The sequence below is a fragment of the Syngnathus scovelli genome, chromosome 6 (genome assembly GCF_024217435.2).
Source record: "Syngnathus scovelli strain Florida chromosome 6, RoL_Ssco_1.2, whole genome shotgun sequence".
In the NCBI taxonomy this organism is placed as follows: domain Eukaryota; kingdom Metazoa; phylum Chordata; class Actinopteri; order Syngnathiformes; family Syngnathidae; genus Syngnathus; species Syngnathus scovelli.
This window is the reverse complement of record NC_090852.1, coordinates 11,056,805-11,076,541: the sequence shown is the minus strand read 5'-3', so window position 1 is coordinate 11,076,541 and position 19,737 is coordinate 11,056,805. Positions and strand designations below refer to the sequence as shown.

The 19,737-nt window shown below is 39.9% G+C and overlaps 1 protein-coding gene across 1 annotated transcript in view; it reads left to right on the top strand.

Annotated features, from left to right (window-relative positions):
• LOC125971303 (neural-cadherin) overlaps window positions 1-19,737 on the top strand; it is a 79,753-nt gene that overhangs the window by 26,199 nt on the left and 33,817 nt on the right. Inside the window, exons 2-13 of the mRNA XM_049724414.1 lie at window positions 494-691; window positions 2,189-2,414; window positions 3,340-3,544; window positions 4,431-4,542; window positions 6,286-6,535; window positions 8,303-8,445; window positions 9,588-9,760; window positions 11,752-11,920; window positions 12,861-13,031; window positions 13,405-13,577; window positions 14,748-14,915; window positions 17,177-17,426. Coding sequence (XP_049580371.1) covers window positions 494-691; window positions 2,189-2,414; window positions 3,340-3,544; window positions 4,431-4,542; window positions 6,286-6,535; window positions 8,303-8,445; window positions 9,588-9,760; window positions 11,752-11,920; window positions 12,861-13,031; window positions 13,405-13,577; window positions 14,748-14,915; window positions 17,177-17,426 — 2,238 coding nt within the window. The remainder of the gene's footprint in view (window positions 1-493; window positions 692-2,188; window positions 2,415-3,339; window positions 3,545-4,430; window positions 4,543-6,285; window positions 6,536-8,302; window positions 8,446-9,587; window positions 9,761-11,751; window positions 11,921-12,860; window positions 13,032-13,404; window positions 13,578-14,747; window positions 14,916-17,176; window positions 17,427-19,737) is intronic.

Below are 19,737 nucleotides of genomic sequence, written 5' to 3'. Positions count from 1 at the left end.
GTATATCATGTGTCCTCATTAGCGTTGTAGGTTAGCTGGAGCTAATCTTGGACAGGTACACATGAGCCCCTCACTAATGCTTCATTCACTACTTTATAAATAACAATTCCGTAAATTGTGCTCACTTAAAAATGTGTTTTTTCTTGACAAATCATGCGTTGGCTATCTGATCCAGACGTACTGAAAAGTTCTGGACTAAGTCCTGAAATGTCTCTTTCCTCTTGCTCATTTCAAACCAAATGCTTTCAGTTTAAAAATGAAGAAACTGGCCTCGTTGTTCCAATATTTCAGAAAATGGCTGTATGTTATGATCAGATATGCACCCTGACAGACTGGCTGCATGTCTGTGCTCCAAATTCAGCTGGATGCTTTTCCACCCTGTACACACACACACACACACACGCTCACACACGCACACGCACACACACACACTTACATGACAGCTGTCACTTTCAGCAGCCATAGTGCCATCACTATCTACCCTTTCCCCCAGGCCCTGACTGGTACCTGAACAAGGTAAAGCTGATGATCACTGATGTCAATGACAACGTCCCTGAGTGGAACATGAAGCCTTACCCATACCAGGCTGGAGTGTCCCCTGATGCCGCTGCAGGGACCTTTGTCTATCAGCTTCAGGCCCTCGACGGGGATGAAGGGAGAAGCGGAGAGGTGGAATATTTTTTGGCTGATGGTAAGATTTTTGTTCCTCACACTCGCACATTTAAATTAACATGTGGAAAAAAGTAGGCTGAGTTGTGTGCATGACGCACAATGGAATCATGTGGATAAATCCATGTAGTCAGGCCGTGGCACAGTCACTCAGCGAGCCAGCCACAGGCATTCACACATTCATTCATGCATCCTTGCACTGTGAATGCATCTATTAGTTTTTTGTTTTTTTTGTCTCCGTCATAACATCTAGCTTGTTTTCGGTTTCGCTTTCATAGGCACGCACATTGGGAGCCAGAGGGCTTCACACTTTTATTTCATTCACTTATTGAACACTCCTGCATATCTTCTACTTTTCTCTGCTGCACACAGACAATCCTGACAATGCCCACAAATGTTTAGGGATATGGTTAACAGGATAGACGGTTGACGGCATGTCAGGGACCGAGGTGTGCTAATCTTTCCATTTGGATTTTACAAAATGCTCCTGACTTGTATGCTTCAAATTGGGAAATCTGGGAACAGATTCTCCCCTCCCTTGTGACCGTGACTCTATGTGCAAACTTAGGCAGAAGGGGAAGCTGTTACACAGTAGATCCAGATTTTTGTCCATTTTCACTCGCTGCAAGAGTAATTGGACAGGTGACTCCATTCTATTGTGCACAAAAACTGTCCATTTAGCAATTTGCAGTGATTTATTGCCACTTTTGTTACAGTTAAAAAGAACAATACTGTTATTGTTTTTCTCAAATATACAATGGTAATTGTAACCGATTACCATTGTTAAGATTTCAACAGCAAAGAGTTTATTGCCAGCTTTCTTATTGGGCTTTGGTTGCCCCAGCTGTGTTTATTTTAGCCTGTGCTGTTGAATGATTCTCTTTGATTTTGTTTTTATTCTTTTTGAGATTCAACAGCCCCCCACATTTGTGCTGATTTTATCTTACTCCACCAACAATGAGAAACCAGCACTGATTATGATGTTTCACATAAATGCGGCACTGATGACTCAATCAGTAAATGAAGTCGTGGACTCCGAGACCTTCAAGCATAGACACGCAAACACATGCATACACTTAGAAATATAGCAAGCAAAACATGGATTAAACGTGGTCTGCGTATTAGGGAATCTCAGTGAAATAAATTAAAATTATGTCTTTCTGGATTGTGTGTGGATTATTTAGTCATCAGGTTGCACGGGTGGGATTACATTTTTTAAACGACAAATCACGACTCATGCTGCGGAATTTTCACATTCAAAGAGTGGTAGACTTGGCTGAAGCTACCACGATAATAAAAAAATTACAAACTTGGTTGATTTATGCGTGGACTGCTTTTTCTTGATTTTTTGCAAATGTTCTGATAACACACACGCACGCACGCACACGCACACGCACACACACCCACACACAAAGAGGTATAGATAGATATTGAATATATATTTGAATTCAGCTCAGTTTATTGATTGTGCAGCAGGTAATTGTCTATAATCATGTCTGTGCATTTCATTTCCTGAAAGGTGGTGATGGCTGCTTTTCTGTGGACAAGATGACAGGCCAGGTAGTAACCACAAACCAAATGCTTCAGAGGGACAGAGAGTACTTGTTAAGTGTAGTGGCCATTGATGGCTTGGGCGGTCGCAGTGTGCCCGCAATGCTCTCTGTGGTAGCCGGAGCCAGACCGCCACAGTTTACCAATACGAGCTACTTGATCTCCATACCAGAGAACACGCCTGAAGGACAGCCGTGAGTAGTGCATGTGTAAACAAGAATGAATTATGTCTGATGCACGCAAGCAACGTTACTCTGTGAACTGCATTACTCACACTCATACTTCTCTGCCAAATAATGTTGAAAAAAAAAAGAAAAACAACATAATGCTATGGTAATTCCTTTTGTCCATTTTTTAAAAGAAATACATTTAGTCATATCTATTAAACATAAGTTTCTGTTAAAGGGAGAGTGTGTAGAAGGTCAAGATTTTTGAATGTTCATTCATTTTAAAACCCACAAATAACTTCAATGATGCATAAAAATGTCACATCATCTTTTTTAAAATATAATTGTAGGTCTAGTAATTACTAATTATATTATACATGGGTTGCACTTTATCTTACAAAAACCTGGCTGTTTTGCTGCCATCTTTTGTCTATGGACACTCAAAGGAGACATAATTAGCGAATGTACTTTCTCAAAGCACAATGACGCATTGTAGATTTCAAAATCAATCTGCATGATTCAATGCTGCATCGTTCAGCCCAATCTGTGTTTCTCCAGAAGTCATCTGCATACACGAAACACTACAACTAGTTTTAGCTTTAAATTTGAAGGCCCAAAAACTTCAACGACAGCATGCACCTGCTCGTCGTGCTTCATTATTGCCCCTGTGCCTCACACATTTATACTGACTCATTTATGTGTGCCATTTGGGGACAGCAAAACTGTTCATAGACATCAACAGTGATGTTGGCATAATCAAATTATGACTTTTGACAAATACTAAATATCCCTGGATTCTCAACACTTTGTCAGTTCGCCATGAGTTGGATTCATTTCAGCACACAGTCTGACGTAAGACAAAAATATTTGGATTTTAATGTGCAATTACGCTTCTGAGCAAATTTTGAGGACCCTTTTCTGGTTCTCTAATCATGATGTATTTCTTCTCCAGTTTCCTAGCTGTGCTTGCCATTTCCTTCCAAAAGCAGCCAATCAGCTACAGCTTGCTGATCAACCCTAGCAGCCTTTTCAGCATTCAGCAGGAGTCGGGTGAAATCAGTTTGACCCGGACGCTGGATTACGAGAGTGACCAGCGACGGTACCTTCTGATGGTGCGAGCCAATGAGGATCAGGGTGGCCTGAGTACGGCCACAGAGGTTAGTTTCATCAGAAAGTTATCCAGGCTGCTAAACTTGAGTCACAAAAAATGAACCCAGTGCTGAGCTACTCTGTAACATTATTACAACACGTCACTTAAAGATTTTCTCTTCCTCAACTGAATTTCACTGAAATGAAAAAGCTGTTTTAATAGTTGGTCCCTGCAAAAGTTGCAGACCAACTCGTTTTCTCCCAAACGCTAGATGGTTCAAATTGGCTGACAAGGCTGCTATGATCCGAACTCAGCATTATCCCGCTGACACCACAAAGGGGAATCAGCTTTTATTTCTCCTTGCATGACCGAGTGATGTTGAAAGGCTAGCAAATCTTCAGGAGGCCTAAATAATAATTATTTTCTTCATGCTTTGTTTCACTCTTTCGTTTGAGGGTGACAATAGGTCTCTTGCTGAAAGTATCATCTAAAGATGAACTGCATGAAATATAGAACACACGTGGCACGAGAGCCAGAGTTTAAAATTGCAGTTCTCAAAGAGAACATTTCTAGATAAACTATTCATGAATTTAGTATGATTTAAATTATTAATCCAGAGTTTGTATCCCAACAATTATATGCCAGGCAATTATTCTACTCTGTGGATTGAGAAGGAAAATCTTGCTCTGCTCAGCAGCATGTTGTGGAATAGAAGACGGAGACTAGGAAATCCTTTCCCAGCTATTTTAGGCCTATTTCTCAGCTGTCACTTTACACTTTACACACAGCGGTGACATAGAGCTTGTACTCTTGGAAGGCGGTTGAGGGTCTTTTGTCTTAAACATGCAGTAATGCTCGCACATGCTCAGAAAATTTCTATTTTGGACTTTAGAGGAATCATGGAGTAGTAGATGAACTGACATGAGAATGCAATTTTCTGTGGCACTTATCAGGTTCAGGTATTGATAACAGACGAGAACGACTGTGTCCCAGAGTTCCTTCAGTCCATATACAGTGTGGATGGAGTACAAGAGACTGTAACTACAGCAACGTCTCTGCTGCAGGGTAAGACTCTTAACCTAATATTTTAAGTTCACCTGTTCCTCTCACACGGTGTAGCAAAAACTATCAGAAAGAAATTCTAATTCATCCATGAAATTGGTCAGAAAACTTGGGTTTCATCCATAACACTTCTTTGGGCTCTAAAATTTCACCATTTTCATTATTATTTTGGGGTCTGAAATGAACCGACAAGAATGTAATGCATTTATTTGCATTCCTTCCCTGTATATGCAGTATGTAATGGCACGTGACTGTTTGGATTTTGCATAAAATTGCCTTGTGATTATATAGTGTGACGTTGAGGGCATTTGTGATTCGCTCTGGGAATATCATAGATAAATGCTGATTATGATGGGGCTTGAATCAAATTCATTGTTTGCTGTTTGAACAAACATTCACTTGTGATTACACTTAACATCAAGAGCTTTTGTCAATTATATTTTGAAACAGCATGGAGTCCATGTTTCTTTAACATGAACGCAGATTTGCACATTCACCCAAAAAACAAATTTAATTCCAACATCCCTGCATTTTAGATTTAAATATTTCAGACAGTTAGTTATTTTGTATTTATTCAAATGTCCAAGTGATGGCGGGATGTCTGTTCCCTGTGGGCCATCCATAGGTGATTCCTCGCCGCTTAAGAGTTGTGCTTTGAAACTCATTCTGTGTGGGCACATTTGAAGAAATGTAATCTGAAAAGAACGGCACATACAGCCTGCAGTGGTGTACACTGCAAAGCGAGCAGTGACATGAAATGGCAACAATTTCAAACCCAAGCACCGACACACATAAAAAATAAAAAAAAAACAGTGTGCAAAAGCAGCATTGGAGAATGAGCAAAAATAGACATTTAGGCCTCAGAGAGCTTGAAAGACTGATTAAAGTGTTACAGCAAATCTTTTGCACAGTGTATTATTTAAAAATGAATAGCTCTTGACGAAAGCCTAATCATTTGGATGAAGGAGGCACATTTTGTGCTTCTACAGAAAAAAAAAGTACCAACACTGTTTAAAGACGCAGTAAATTGTAAAGTGTAGCGGGGGCTCTACGGCTAATTACATGACAAGATTTTGACATGAAAAAGACATTCCATCCTCCTACATGTAGGGATGGAACATTGGGGCTCTCTTCTCAAATTTATTTACTGAGATCGATGGTAATGAGATATAAAGAATCAGTGGTTGAAGCAATGGACACTAGAACAAAAAGAAAATCAAAAGACCCAAGCTCTTGAATACCTTATGTTCAAGACTGTCATTTAAGTGCACATAACTGCCAGTCTCAAGTTCAATGCATTTTGGTGGAAGCAGAAAGGAGCATTCCCGAGCTGCTTGTGCAATTCCTATCATAGTGGAAATACCACGTGTAAAACAATGAAGAAAATGGAGCTGGTGACATCTTGTGCATGAAAATGTCATTTGAAGTGCAATTCACCCCAAAAAATTACCTGTCAATTTTTTTTTTTTCATCTGGGTTTAGTCTAACATCAAATGCATTTAAATTTTATTTGATCGTAATTAACACACAACAAAATATTCAAACCAAGGTCATTGCAATGATTCTAGCTCTGACATTGCAACTATGTGCTTATACGTCGTAGCTGTCAGGTAAGGTGATCTAGTATATGTTCCAATAGTCTACAAAGACATAACGATTTACACAAATGTCAAAATATGCATTAGCTCCTATCATCAGCATGGTTGTATGAAGTACTAATTATTATTTTTTTGCCTCTGCTAACAGTGATGGCCACTGACTGTGACTCAGGGTTAAATGCTGAGCTAACCTATTACACCCTGAGCCCCGACTTCAGCATTTCGCCCCACGGTACCATATTTCCTGCGGCTCGGCTGGACTACGAGAGGCCGAACCATCTCTATGAATTTGTGGTGATGGCAGTGGATGGGGGTGATGGGCCCCACTCTGGAACCGCCACCGTCCGTGTCAGGATGTTTAATGTTAATGATGAAGCCCCAGAATTCTCCCAGCTTGTGTGAGTATGTTGGACCTGTGCTTTACATGATTCATCCATGTTTGTTTAAGAGAAATATGGATTTGGAACATCCACCGTTTGCCTTCCAAATGAGGTTGCCACTTCCATAGTAAAATATGGAATCATTCCATTTAATGTCGCGTCTTGCATTAAACCAATACGGTGCCCATTTTATTCTGTATTTTCATTCATGTCTAATAGTACAAATATCTGTCACATGGAGACAGAAGGCACTGGGGATAGTCAGATTTATTATGACCACAATCTGGTCCCTCTACTTTTGCCACTTCGTCAACAAATTCTTTACATGTGTATCACTCAAATAAACCAAATGCCGTGGTGTGGGTCCCTTATTTATGAAAGGGTGCAACCCTACTTCCAAATTATCCATTTTCTATACTGCTTGGTGACCTGGAACCTATCCGAGCTGACTGAATATTGCTTTTATAACAAAAGTTACAGTTCTTTGTTGTGGACACATTCATTGAAAATGCTCTACAAAAAAGGCAATGCTCAAAAACCTTCTGGTGATGCTGAAGTAACATCTTTCAGTGAAACACTTTACACGGCAGGTAAACTTTGGTCTTGAATAGAAAGGTAGTTGCGTCAGCGATACAGCTTGTTATATCACTCACCAAACTTGCTTGCCTGCCAGCTTGACTTCGGTAACAAATATACTTGCTTGATGTTGCAAGACCTGTCATGTATAGGGTAATATTGTACCCAATAAGGTGCACGCAATAACATGTTGCATGTTTTGATGATGATGTTCACGTGTGTAGACAGATATACCCACTCGTTCCCTCTCTACAATCGTTTTGTGTTCAAACGATTCTCAGCTCATGTTTAAATTAGTTGCAAGTGAGCGGAAGAGCACTACATATAAATACTCTGGATTGTTAATGAACTGTAGGACAGTGCTCTGTTGGAGCCTGACAATCGGGTGAGATGTTGGAAGATTCTGCAGCAAGACGAATCAAGAGAGTTTATATGTTTAATCCCCAGTGCTGTGGTGAGGTTGCCTCAGAGCTGAGTGACAAATTACAGGTCAGCCATGAAGCTACGTACCCCGTTGCGGCTTGGCGGAGATGAATCACCCATCAGTGTTCTTCTGTAAACCATCAATCACCTCTGACTTGTCACCGCAAACACCAACATCCCACTGCCATCACCCTGCAACCACACATAGTCACACTGGAAACAACGCCAAATCTCACAAAGGAAGGACTTGTGCTGACAAGTCAAGTTAAACTCAGCAAGGGGGGAGAAAAAAAAAAAAAAAAAACGCGCCTCGCTGCTTCTTTGTTATTCTCACTCTTGCCTTCCTCTTTCCTCATGAACCTCTCACCCGTCGCATATTACGTTGCTTGTCACATCAGTGCCAGCTTTCTTTTGTCCTCTGCTCCATGTTCCAATTCTCTTCATTGGTACGTCCTCAGAGACGCAGAGTTCAACCCCACCTGAGAGTAGTGTGATCCAGAGAGCTATATCGCTCTCCCATGTCTTGCTGGGCAGCTCACTGCCTGGCACTTTAGAGCAAGCAAATCACTGTTGACATTTTAAAAGGTACTGGATCGAATCGCCCACGGTAGGCTTGGTATGTGAAAGCACCGTTTGTGCAATAACTCCAGCATGCCACCAGACGCTATCATTTGTTCCTGCTCTGGCCAGCTGATAAGATAGGTTAAATCACAGTGACACAAAAAATCCGCAGCTATAAGTCTCATCCGCCTGCTCATCCTTTGCCCTTGTTAAACTTCTTTGCAGATATAGAACATTTGTTTCGGAGGACGCGGGCCCCAACACCCTCGTTGCCACGGTGCTTGCCAAAGACCCTGACGGTGATGGGATCAGCTACTCCATAACGGATGGGAATGAGGAGGGAAACTTTGTCATTGACAGCCAGAAAGGTGGCACTTCTTTGTTTTACAGGCACTCTTCACATTTGCCCTAACTCCAATTGACAGTCAAATCCGTCAAATCACACTTTCAATGTTCTTTCATAAATTCCTATGGCATGAGTGCCCTTTATTCTCAATGTCACCACAAAAAATATGGGTTGATATTTCAAAAGGTAATTTTGATGCAAGTGCTGCTCTTTCTGTAATAACTCTCACAACTATTAAACATGACATTGTTTCGGAAACTTCTGCAGTGGATTTTTCTTAAAGAAATTTTCTGGCAATTCCAGGATTTCCTATATAGACGGCAGAAATTTTTTTTTTTTTACCCTTTAATCCGAAACCAGTAACAATCGCTGTGACATTTGTCACCCAGCCCTTTCAATTAAATTTCACAACAACGCTATCATAGTTCCGCAAGCGCCTGTGCCTTCGTTTTATATTTATCTCCTCTACTTTTCTGGATTGTCAAAGCAAGAAAATGGAGAAGCTGATACTGTTTGTATCTTGAAATTTCCTCCACATGGCTTTCTGCTCACCGTACTGGGCATCCTCATTAAATAGCTCATGTCATTGGTAAACAAGTGTGACATTTAGGTTGTGAGAATAAATATGTACTAGGTCCCGCAGCTCTCTTATATTAATGTGTGCTGCATTGCTGGCAACGTCACTCGTTGCCATTAGGAGCACAGCCTGTACGGGCAGTTGGAACCTCAAATAAATTGGACAAGAGCTCACATCTGTGAGTATCAACATGCTGTGTCTTCAGTCACGTACATGGAAAGAAATGAATCCAATCGTAAGACGAGAATAAAGCCCTTTGTTCTCTCACTTGAATGCCTTTTTCGCACATCACAGGCTGCTTTTTCATCCTCAAACTGCTGATGATCAAGTCTATTACTGTTCACGAAAAAGATGTTAACTCACAGGCTAACTTTTCATACTACCCTTTATCTTGAAAGCTAAATGAAAGTAGACAGAAAGGCATCTGCGGAGCCTGGTTGATCTCTCAATACTTTTGTTATTGTTGAGTAAATTTACCACCGGAGCAGGAAATCTTGTGAGGTGATACACGTATATGACACCACTGCTGTCATGCAGCCTTCTTTTTCATTATCATTTGTAGTTTAATGGGTTTGTGGTCTTTGCAGGGTTGATTCGACTCCGCTCCACACCTTTGCCCAAGCTTCAAGGCCTTGAGTACATCCTGAATGTAACAGCCACAGATGACAATGCATCGGGCGGGCTGCACCCGCTCTCATCCACCGCACGTGTTATAGTTGGAGTTGACGATGTTAACAACAACAAACCTATATTTCAAGAGGTGAGGGATGTCTCTAGCTCTCTCTATCTCTCTCCTCGCTTGCTCTCTCTCTGTTTCTATCTGTTAGAATATGTGAAAATGCCACTGCAAAATGCCACTGAGCTAGCCTCAGATACATTTACCTATAATCTATTTTCAGTCAATAGAAAATGTTGTTTGCTGTCAACCTGAATGAAGCCTACGCAATCAAAGACACATCCTACGCTTACTTGAATTATTCAGTCTCCATGCACATTCGCCTCATTTTACTCTAGTCAGTCCAGCTCACCTATTGTTTTCGCTTATCCGCCTTCTCTCTTTCCCTGGCCACCATCTCCCTCCACTCTCTTCTCTCATGAGTTCTGATTAGCCTGTGCACCAAGTCTATCTTGCGGCTTTCTATTGGGAATTCAATTAATTGATGAAAAAATATGTTATCACTATGCAATACAATAGCTATTTAATTAACTTCCTAATGAATTGGAATTTACAGAAACACGTTGTCAGAAGACCAACCCTTACATATACTGTAGTGCCTGATGGTCTTGATAACTCGTGTGTGCGTGTGTGTGTGCGTGTGTGTGTGTCTGTGCGTGTGTGTGTGTGTGTGTGTGTGAGATGTGTTTAAAGTAGTGGGAAAAAAAATGCACTTTACATCGCCTCCAGATGTTTAGCCTTACCAGAGTACTAAGACTATTGCTACTGTACAAGACTGTCTTACTGTAAGACTTAGTTGATCTGTACTATATTTATAATTTTCCTTATATTGTGCCTTGAGAGAGACGTGAAATTATTCAGGTCATTTCCATCTCAAATCATCTCTCCCTATTGAAAATGATGGAAATGACATTCATTCATCCTGACAACGTAGCTGCGTGAGTGCCATAGACCTGCTTGTGGCCAATAGAAGCTACTGGTTGCTGCTGACTTCCTTTATTGGAGGTTGCATTCCAAAGATTTCAGCTTTTTCATTTGATAAAGAAGCTGACAATCAGTCACTTTCTTGGAAGCCATACTTAATGCTAATTCAGATTTCAAAAAAAGAATCATAAAATATGTGACTTGATGAGTAAATGAAAATTACGCTGTTGGAGGAAAAAGCCCAAGTGCTGAGCATTTTGTATGGATGTGCAAACGCAGTCATGTAGCAATGGTTTCCACAAAAAAAATAAAATAAAAGGCTTGGGAAAGCTCTTACATCACAGTACCACTCTAATACTGTAAACATGTCTTGAACCATTTTAATCAATGTTATTTATCCATTATTTTATTTCCAATAATTACCTTTTTAACTTATTAGCCATTGTAGTGCATATATAGAAACAATATGGTATGGGCAGAAGACCACTGCACACTCCCAAAGACACCAGGAGGACATGCATAGCTAGCATTTTGTGGTCATTATGACAATACGTAGTATTGCTCTTAAAAAAAAAATCTTATTACAATATTGGAGCTCATACTGGCAGTTGTGCAATTCTTTTAACCACATGCTATGACCCTAACCATCTGTGCCAATGCATTTGGACCTTGAAGCTTTCGGTTGATTTTATTATTTTTTTGTTTCATCTCCCATACATAAGATGTACGTGATTGCTCTTCCTCCGCTCATCTCTCTCTCTCTCTCTCATTTTCATGGTCATTTGGTTGAAAGAGATGCAATCATTTATAACTGATTACAAACTCAACACAGCTTTTTATCTGGGGCGTATGTTCATTAGAGGTAACGGATTGAGTCCTGGCAAAAACAAAGCTGCTCATTGCTGGATCTTCAAAAGGATCAACTCAAGTGTTTTCACTTCTATAGATGGGGTCTACTGGGTATTGGGGGTTAGGGTTGGAAACAGTATTGCGTTTCATGTGAAGGACTTGCCAATGAATGTGCAGTGACCCAAGACATAATTAGTTTATCTTGTTTGATCCTCAGTCTGGCAGCATTTTGCCCCATTTGTGAGAGTTCTTCTGTTTCTGAGTCACTATTTTGTCACTCCTGCCCACTGTACCTATTTCAGTGCCAGCAATATCGTGAGCAGGCTTCAGTGCTGGAGAACCAGCCAACAGGCACTTTTGTGTTACAAGTGCATGCTGTGGACGCAGATGAGGGGGCAAATGGAAAAGTCAAATATGGCTTAATGCACAGAGACAGCGCCATGCCTGCCTTCAGAATTCATCCAGACTCAGGTAGAACATAACACACATTTATGGCTTGAAAACATCAATTTAACATAAAGTGCAGATTACACAGTATTGTAATAGTTTTAATGGACTTCTACTTCACTGGAGAGCACATCATAGAATATCACATCCTTTTAACCCAGACTTTTTACTTTTAGGGGAGTGTCTAAATCACATGCAAAAATTGCCAACACAAGCCATTCCTGATTCAGATGTTGTCAGGTCAGGTCAGGTGCAAAAGAAAGAAAGGAAGAAACGAAGAAGGAAAGAAATAAAGAGAGAAAGAAAGAAAGAAACTGGTCATTCCTGTAGAGAATGCTGAGAAGACCAAAAATGTCTAGTAAAGTGAAGACTACAATTGACTAATACAACACCGTCTGGCACATTATTTCTCGAGTATCAAGTTTACTTGGTATCTTTACTAGGAGAAAACGTTTTCTCAATGATAGAGATGACACGGTTGCTGCTTCATTGTATTTCTCTTGATTGTATCGACTAAATTTGGACAATAGTGTTTGGGCTGAGAAAAGAAATACTTTACCCATTCCAAATACGCCAATTATTTTGGTCTCCCATTGAGTTTGAAACTTTAATTAAGACTAACAGAAAAATATGACAAACACGTGACAGAATCATGTTTATTTTGTTTGTATTGAAAAAATCAATATCAATGTTTCGGAGGTGCGGTGAAGTCCGAACACGTAATATTACAACATTTGCTTTCTTTCAGGCTCATCATCTTGTAGCTAAAATACTGAACATTCTACAGTTGAAAACAAACCGTCAAAAGATACTTTATGTCTTACTTTTTTCTTGATCGATATACGTACACATGGAAGATGGATAAAAACATGTATTGTTTGAGATTGGTGGAATGTATAGTGGAATATGAGTATAGCCATGTGTGCGTTTGACAGCTGATTATTGTTTTGTTCTGTTCACTCAGGGGCGATTGTGACGGCCCAGAGGTTTGACAGGGAGCGCCAGAGAGAGTATTCCGTTACGGTGACGGCCACTGATTGGGCCGAGGAACCGCTCATTGGAATCTGTCAGCTCACTGTCCAAATACTGGATGAGAATGACAATAGCCCCAAGTTTGAGAACATGCGCTATGAGTGTAAGTGGTTAATGACGATGATTATGATGCTTCCTAATGATTTAGAAATTGAATTGGAACACAAAACCCTAAGTGTGCCTTGTTTCCCATTGACTGTCCTTTGGAAATAAAAGTCAAGTCAAAGTCAAGTCATACTGATAAGATGACTGAATGTAGTTTTTCATTGCAAGGCAAATATAGCAGCTACTAAAATACATTACTGTAGATGTGGGGATTGAACATTTTAGAGATTTTAATAATCCCACTGCAATATCACAGCTGGTAACCCTTTTCAATGTTTGACAGTTTGTTGCTCCAATGCTTTCAACTTATTTCCATACAAACATTCCCACCTCACCAAGTTCTTGTATCATCTCATGTACGTCCACTGTAGACTTCTTGAGAGAGGATACTCTGGTTGGTACCAGTTTCCTTCGTGTGGCAGCTCATGATGATGACTTTGGCACGAATGCAGCGGTCACTTACTCTATGTCTGTGGAGCAGCCGGAATACCTGAAGGTCAATGCTGTCACTGGATGGGTGTATGTTAACCAGCCAATATCACAGGTCAGTCTTATCAGTCTGTATATGCACACACACACTCTGTCTGTGAACCCACAGCTGACTATGTCAACAGCTCCAACACACTGGACAAAAATTGGAAGTAAAATTGATGAATGAGAGCAATATAATATAAAATGATTCCTGTTATCCATGGAGCCACCCAACTGTTTATTTTTCTTTGCACAAATAATTGCTTACTGCAACAAATACAACCGCAATTAATCAGACGTATAATTTTAAATAGAACACACTTATTTACTGAGCTAATCATCCTCATTGGCCAAAACCTTGATTAGTAAGCTAATAGCTTTTGTTGAAACAATTTATTTTTCATTTATAGTCCATTAGATGTCATAATTTAGTTTATTCATGTGATGCGCTATGTGTGGCCAGTACACCTCAGTCACTCAGGAAAAATACATCTCTCATTAACACCACTATGGCAAGACACTGCAGCATAATGTTTTCCTCCTTTTGAACATATTCAGGACAGTTATATCTTATTTTCTGGCTTGATAGGTGAAAAAGGTACATTCTCCAGCGAATAGTTTGAATTATAATCTTCAAAAAATGATGAATGTGGGACTCAGCAACGGTTGACGGTATTCCTTTTTTTTAAAGGTTAATTATATTAGTGATAAACCATGATGTGTCTAATTATCCAAGAGTTGAAGCAAGGGCAGCCAGCCTCACATCCAAGAGCCCACCTTAGTCTTGCAGCGCCCTTGCTATTGATTGTGTCAGAAAATCTGATTTTGTAATACTCAAAGGTGCATTGCACATTTTCTCATTTCCCCTCCCCCAGCTGTGTGTTTAAATCTCTTATTTATTCAAATATGCAGCTGTTCTTTCGCCAGAAACTTGTGAAGCCACTCAGAGCTGTGTATTATTCAACATACTTTTTAGCGCATAGGTGTCAAAAGTCTCTGATGATTTATTTTACTGCCTTTATGTTAAATTGAAAAAGCTGTTGCACATTGAATAGCTTCATGGCAAAGGCAAAATCTTTTTTTTTTGACATTAGATAAAAAAAAACAACAACTGGGAATATCACATATTTTATTGTATTGCAAATATATTATTTACTAGTCAGTATTGATCAGTCAGCTCTCTATGTCTCAGTGACCCTCCTTACTGATATTGACCTTTGTCTTGTGCCACTGTTGAAATCAGAGGAGCTATATCACACGGGAAATCAGCGCAACTGATGGAGGCAACAAGAGCACGTCTGTGGAGCTGGCTGTCACCATCACCAACGTAAAGAATCAACCTCCACAGTGGGAAGAGGAACGCTACAATGTCACCATCCCTGAAAACACGGCCAGAGACACACCTATAGTGGTAATAGTGCCATTTTGTGTACTTAGTTACCCCAATGCCTTCCTGAGAAGGGCACAATTCCATCCATCCATTCTATTACTTCATCAAGCTATAAATAGTTAATTGAGAACAGTGCAAATACCTGCACATCAATGCTGCATTGTTGTTGCTGTTTAGTGTCAGTATAGAGCATCAAGAATAAATAAATAAATAACAGCACTCACTTCTCCATTTCCAATGTCTTACATCATCCTCCATGAAACATGAAGTAGCCTGCTAATTTAAAAAAAAGTGATGGATAAAGAAGGAATTTCACTTTTCACTCTTCTACAGTCTAACCTTGGTGGGGGTCATGCTTGTGCTTTTGTAGTCTGAGTAAAAGCAGACGATTTGAGGAAGTGCTTACAGTATACCGGTTTACAGTTAACTAAACAGACAATTGTAGTTTTGTGTTTCACTCATTCTGACACTGACTGATGACAAGTTAATGTGTATTCCAACTCACGTCTGTGCACCCTGGAAGTGTACTATATAATGGGCCCGCCTGAAAAGAATAAGCAGTACAGAAAATGAATAGATTATAAAAGCATACTGTATGTGACTAAGACTTTAGGTAGGAAGTAGTTTATATTTTTATTTGGACCACAACAACAAAAACTTGTCATTGCAACTCAAGTTGCTGTTCTGATGATTTGTGACATGACCCGGCCAAAACTAAAAGACTTGCTTGATATGGTCCAAAGTTTTGGGTTGCTGACTTTCAGGCTTTGACTTTTAAGCCTATTTTTGGTCAAGATTATGATTCATACAATATGGCTAGAAATTGTGAATTAAAACATCTGCGTAAACAAAGTAGTAAAACAATTTAAAAAGTACTGAACTGCAGTTCAAACAATCATTCAGAAACTGAAAAGGGAGTAGAATGAGAAGAGACAACTCATATTTTACTTTTTTTTGTAAATGCAGCAATTTGTAAAACGGTAACGCTATCACTGAGATAATCTGCAAACAGATAGATATTGCTGTTAGGTTATTTTGGGGTTTGGGAAAAAAAACTGAAGTTGTTTGAAGTGTAAAACAAGTTCTGATTTACACTCTGTTATTACTGTAGATGATTTTTTAAAGTTATGTTTTGAAATATTGTTGAATGTGAGTGCATTATTTTGAAGGGCCTACATACAGTCCATTCAGGTAAGATAGAGAAGATTGCCAATTACTATGTCAGTGTGTGACTTCATTGGTCTTTTCATTCTATGATGACTAGAAACTCCAGGTAAGTGCTGCATTAACAAGGTGACTCAACTAGGTTCGTGATTTGACTTGAAATAACCTTAAATTGACGTGCCCAAGACAAAATAACTAGAAGGTTAAGACTTAAATTTTATGTGACTCGAAGTGTTGTTTGATTCAATTACACTGTTTCTGGGGGGTAAGCATAATTCCACTTTAATTCTACACTTTCTTGAATTCTATTGGGATCAAAACAAACTCTTGTTTTGATTAAGTCGGTCAATAATTCAACAATTTTCATCGCTCTTTGAGGACCCTAATCTGATTTTGTGATACAGAGTGTATCACAACATCATCACACAGTGAAGAGTTGATTACTTCTCTGAAATAAGGCTGTTTCGCGGTGCCTCCAGCTGTTCAACTAACAACTTTATGTTTGCTCCTCACTATATTTTACACTGATAAGCTGTCTGAAAAATGTTGAAAACAACTAATGCATTTTAATGCACTAATGCCTACAGCCCAAAGTCAGCTGTGGTAGGCTCCATGACATCAGCCACGACCCTCGTGAGCATGATGGATGGATGGATGGATGGATGGATGGATGGATGGATGGATGGATGGATGGATGGATGGATGGATGGATGGATGGATGGATGGATGGATGGATGGATGGATGGATGGATGGATGGATGGATGGATGGAACCCTGACCCTAACCCCAAAATTTGCAAGCATTCACCGCACATTAAGATATCATTTAAAAAGTGAGACTAAGGACAATAGATAGATAGATAGATAGATAGATAGATAGATAGATAGATAGATAGATAGATAGATAGATAGATAGATAGATAGATAGATAGATAGATAGATAGATAGATAGATAGATAGATAGATAGATTGGTATATTGATTCCGGGGGAAATTACAATACATTACATCAATACATGATACTCTGTGTAGGCTATAGTGATTTTTACTATGGTTTTTTTATCAAGCTCCTGTTGTGTTAACATCAAGACTGACTCTTCTATCTTTGGTCTCCATTCAGACAATCAAGGCAACTTCTCAGCTTGGTGACCCAAGGGTGACCTACAATCTGGAAGATGGAATGGTCCCAGAAACTAACATGCCAGTTCGTTTCTACCTCTCCCCCAATCGGGAAGATGGCTCTGCCTCCATCCTGGTGTCTGAGCCTCTTGATTATGAAACTACTCCCTTTTTCTCTCTGCGGGTGCGAGCACAGAACGTGGCTGCAGTGCCGCTTGCAGCTTTCACAACAGTTTATGTGAACATCACAGGTATGACTGCTTGGTCTGTCATTTGCCAAGTCTCGTTATATAACATAATTTCACAAATGTGTCTTTGCTGAGTAGGTTTTCACCTACAAACTGTTTACTGTAGAGCATACTGTGTTGACCCACAAGCAGAGACATTCACCAGGGACTAAGAGAGTGATACATACTTTTGAGATCAAAATGAGTGACTGATATATGACGATGAAAGGGATGAAACGGAATAGCTTGCTCCGTAAACAGTCACATTTTTTGCGGAGAGTTAACAGACGTGACTCGCCATTATCTCGTCTCAATTTCTGGGTCCCCACAATTGGTGACCCCGAGGTGAACAAGAAGGCCAGATGTCAATCTACGCTTCAATGGTCAGGTTTCCCGACTTGTTGCCCAGAATGTTATGAAATACCTCCATGTGCTGGCAGTGTTAGATGACAGGCAGAGTGATGATGCTGTCGAAGGTCCCACTAGCTCTTGGAAGAGTGTAGCTTGTTGATTACTGAGAGTTAAATCACATGACTGGCCTTCATCTCCTCGTCTCGTTATTTACAGTACAGTATATGTGATAGTGACGAACTAACAAAGGAACATGAAATATAGTGACACTCGTGATCGGGACACTGGTGGTAGTAACCCTCAAGCCAGGTGGATGGTTCCGGCAAATGCCAGGAATAACGTCTTGACATATCCGTGCAGAAGAGTGCAATACTGGGAACAACTAAGATCTCATGCAGAACACTCAAGCTCCCAAGCCTCTGACCCGAGTTTGACTTTCTCTACTGCCCAGAGAGGCGAGAGAAAAAATATATCCATCCATCCATCCATTTTCTGAACCGCTTAGTCCCCACGGGGGTCGCGGGCGTGCTGGAGCCTATCCCAGCTGTCATCGGGCAGTAGGCGGGGGACACCCTGAACCGGTTGCCAGCCAATTGCAGGGCACACAGAGACAAACAACCATTCGCACTCGCACTCACACCTAGGGACAATTTGGAGTGATCAATCGGCCTACCAAGCATGTTTTTGGGATGTGGGAGGAAACCGGAGTGCCCGGAGAAAACCCACGCGGGCTCGGGGAGAACATGCAAACTCCGCACAGGGAGGGCCGGAGGTGGAATCGAACCCGCACCCTCCTAACTGTGAGGCGGACGTGCTACTCAGTGCGCCACCGAGCCGCCCTAAAAAATATATTATATTTATAAAATATATTTTTTATGTAAATAAAAACAATGGACTATAATTAACTATGATTCTCATCGAGGGACATCATTTGAAAAGTGTTGTAACAAAGGATGGTAAGAGCCAATACCTTTTTATTTAATAGTTTGTTGGTACCTTAACTGAATTGCCAAATTGAAAACGTACAGGAAAACAAGGCCGAAAACCTTGCCTAGTTTGGTAAGAATGAAAGTACACCAATCCGACGAGTTAAAAGGTAAATATACGATGTGAAAGGCATCGAAAGAAGGAATGACACATTAAAACAATGACAATTTCAAATAAAAATCCAAGTTTAGTAATATGATTGCCTATTTAAAGCAAAGATGAAAATCAGAGCAATAAAATTACAAGATTGCTATAAAATAAAGGTATCTTACAGTAAAAAGTGCATACATTAAAAATGGATCAAGCCATGAAAACATTTTTCAAATGTTTTCGTGATTAGTGTTGTAAACAGATTGCTTGCTGCTATAAAGAATAGGCAGCCCTTTTTGTACTGCAATGGTAACTGCTGTCGATCGGAAGCTACCAAACAGGCCAGGGAAACAATTGATATTCTCAAGAGCCTTCTATGTTGTTGAAGACTTGCAGTGCATTTTGCTTCTTTCACTTCTCCTCTTGTATAATTTTATGATGCAGAGAACAATTTAAATCGAGCCAATCAGAATGACATTCTCTGGCAGTTGCCCTGTTCTAATCTCGGAGTCGATGGAATTTGTACCTATGGAAAACTGTCAGTAATGACTCTTAACAACATAACAAAACTGTGGCATGATAACTGCTGATTATTTTGTCGTTAAAAAAATAGCTGTCCCATTTATAACAGCAATGGCCTTCAGCTTGTGCTTTTTCATTTGTATCCAGCTCCACATAAAACACCTTCCAACAATGAAGACTTGTTTTACAGCATTCTTATTTGACCCGACCTGAAAGCAATAGAATTAAAAAAAATAGCATATAAAGGGTGTCACAAAAAGATGTATATACACTTTAAATAATTATAAACCAAATGTTTATTATTATCGGCTTAATTTTCAACATGTATAAGAATTTATAAATATCATTCTATCGTTTTGTCACTGCCGGTTCTCAAACTGATTGT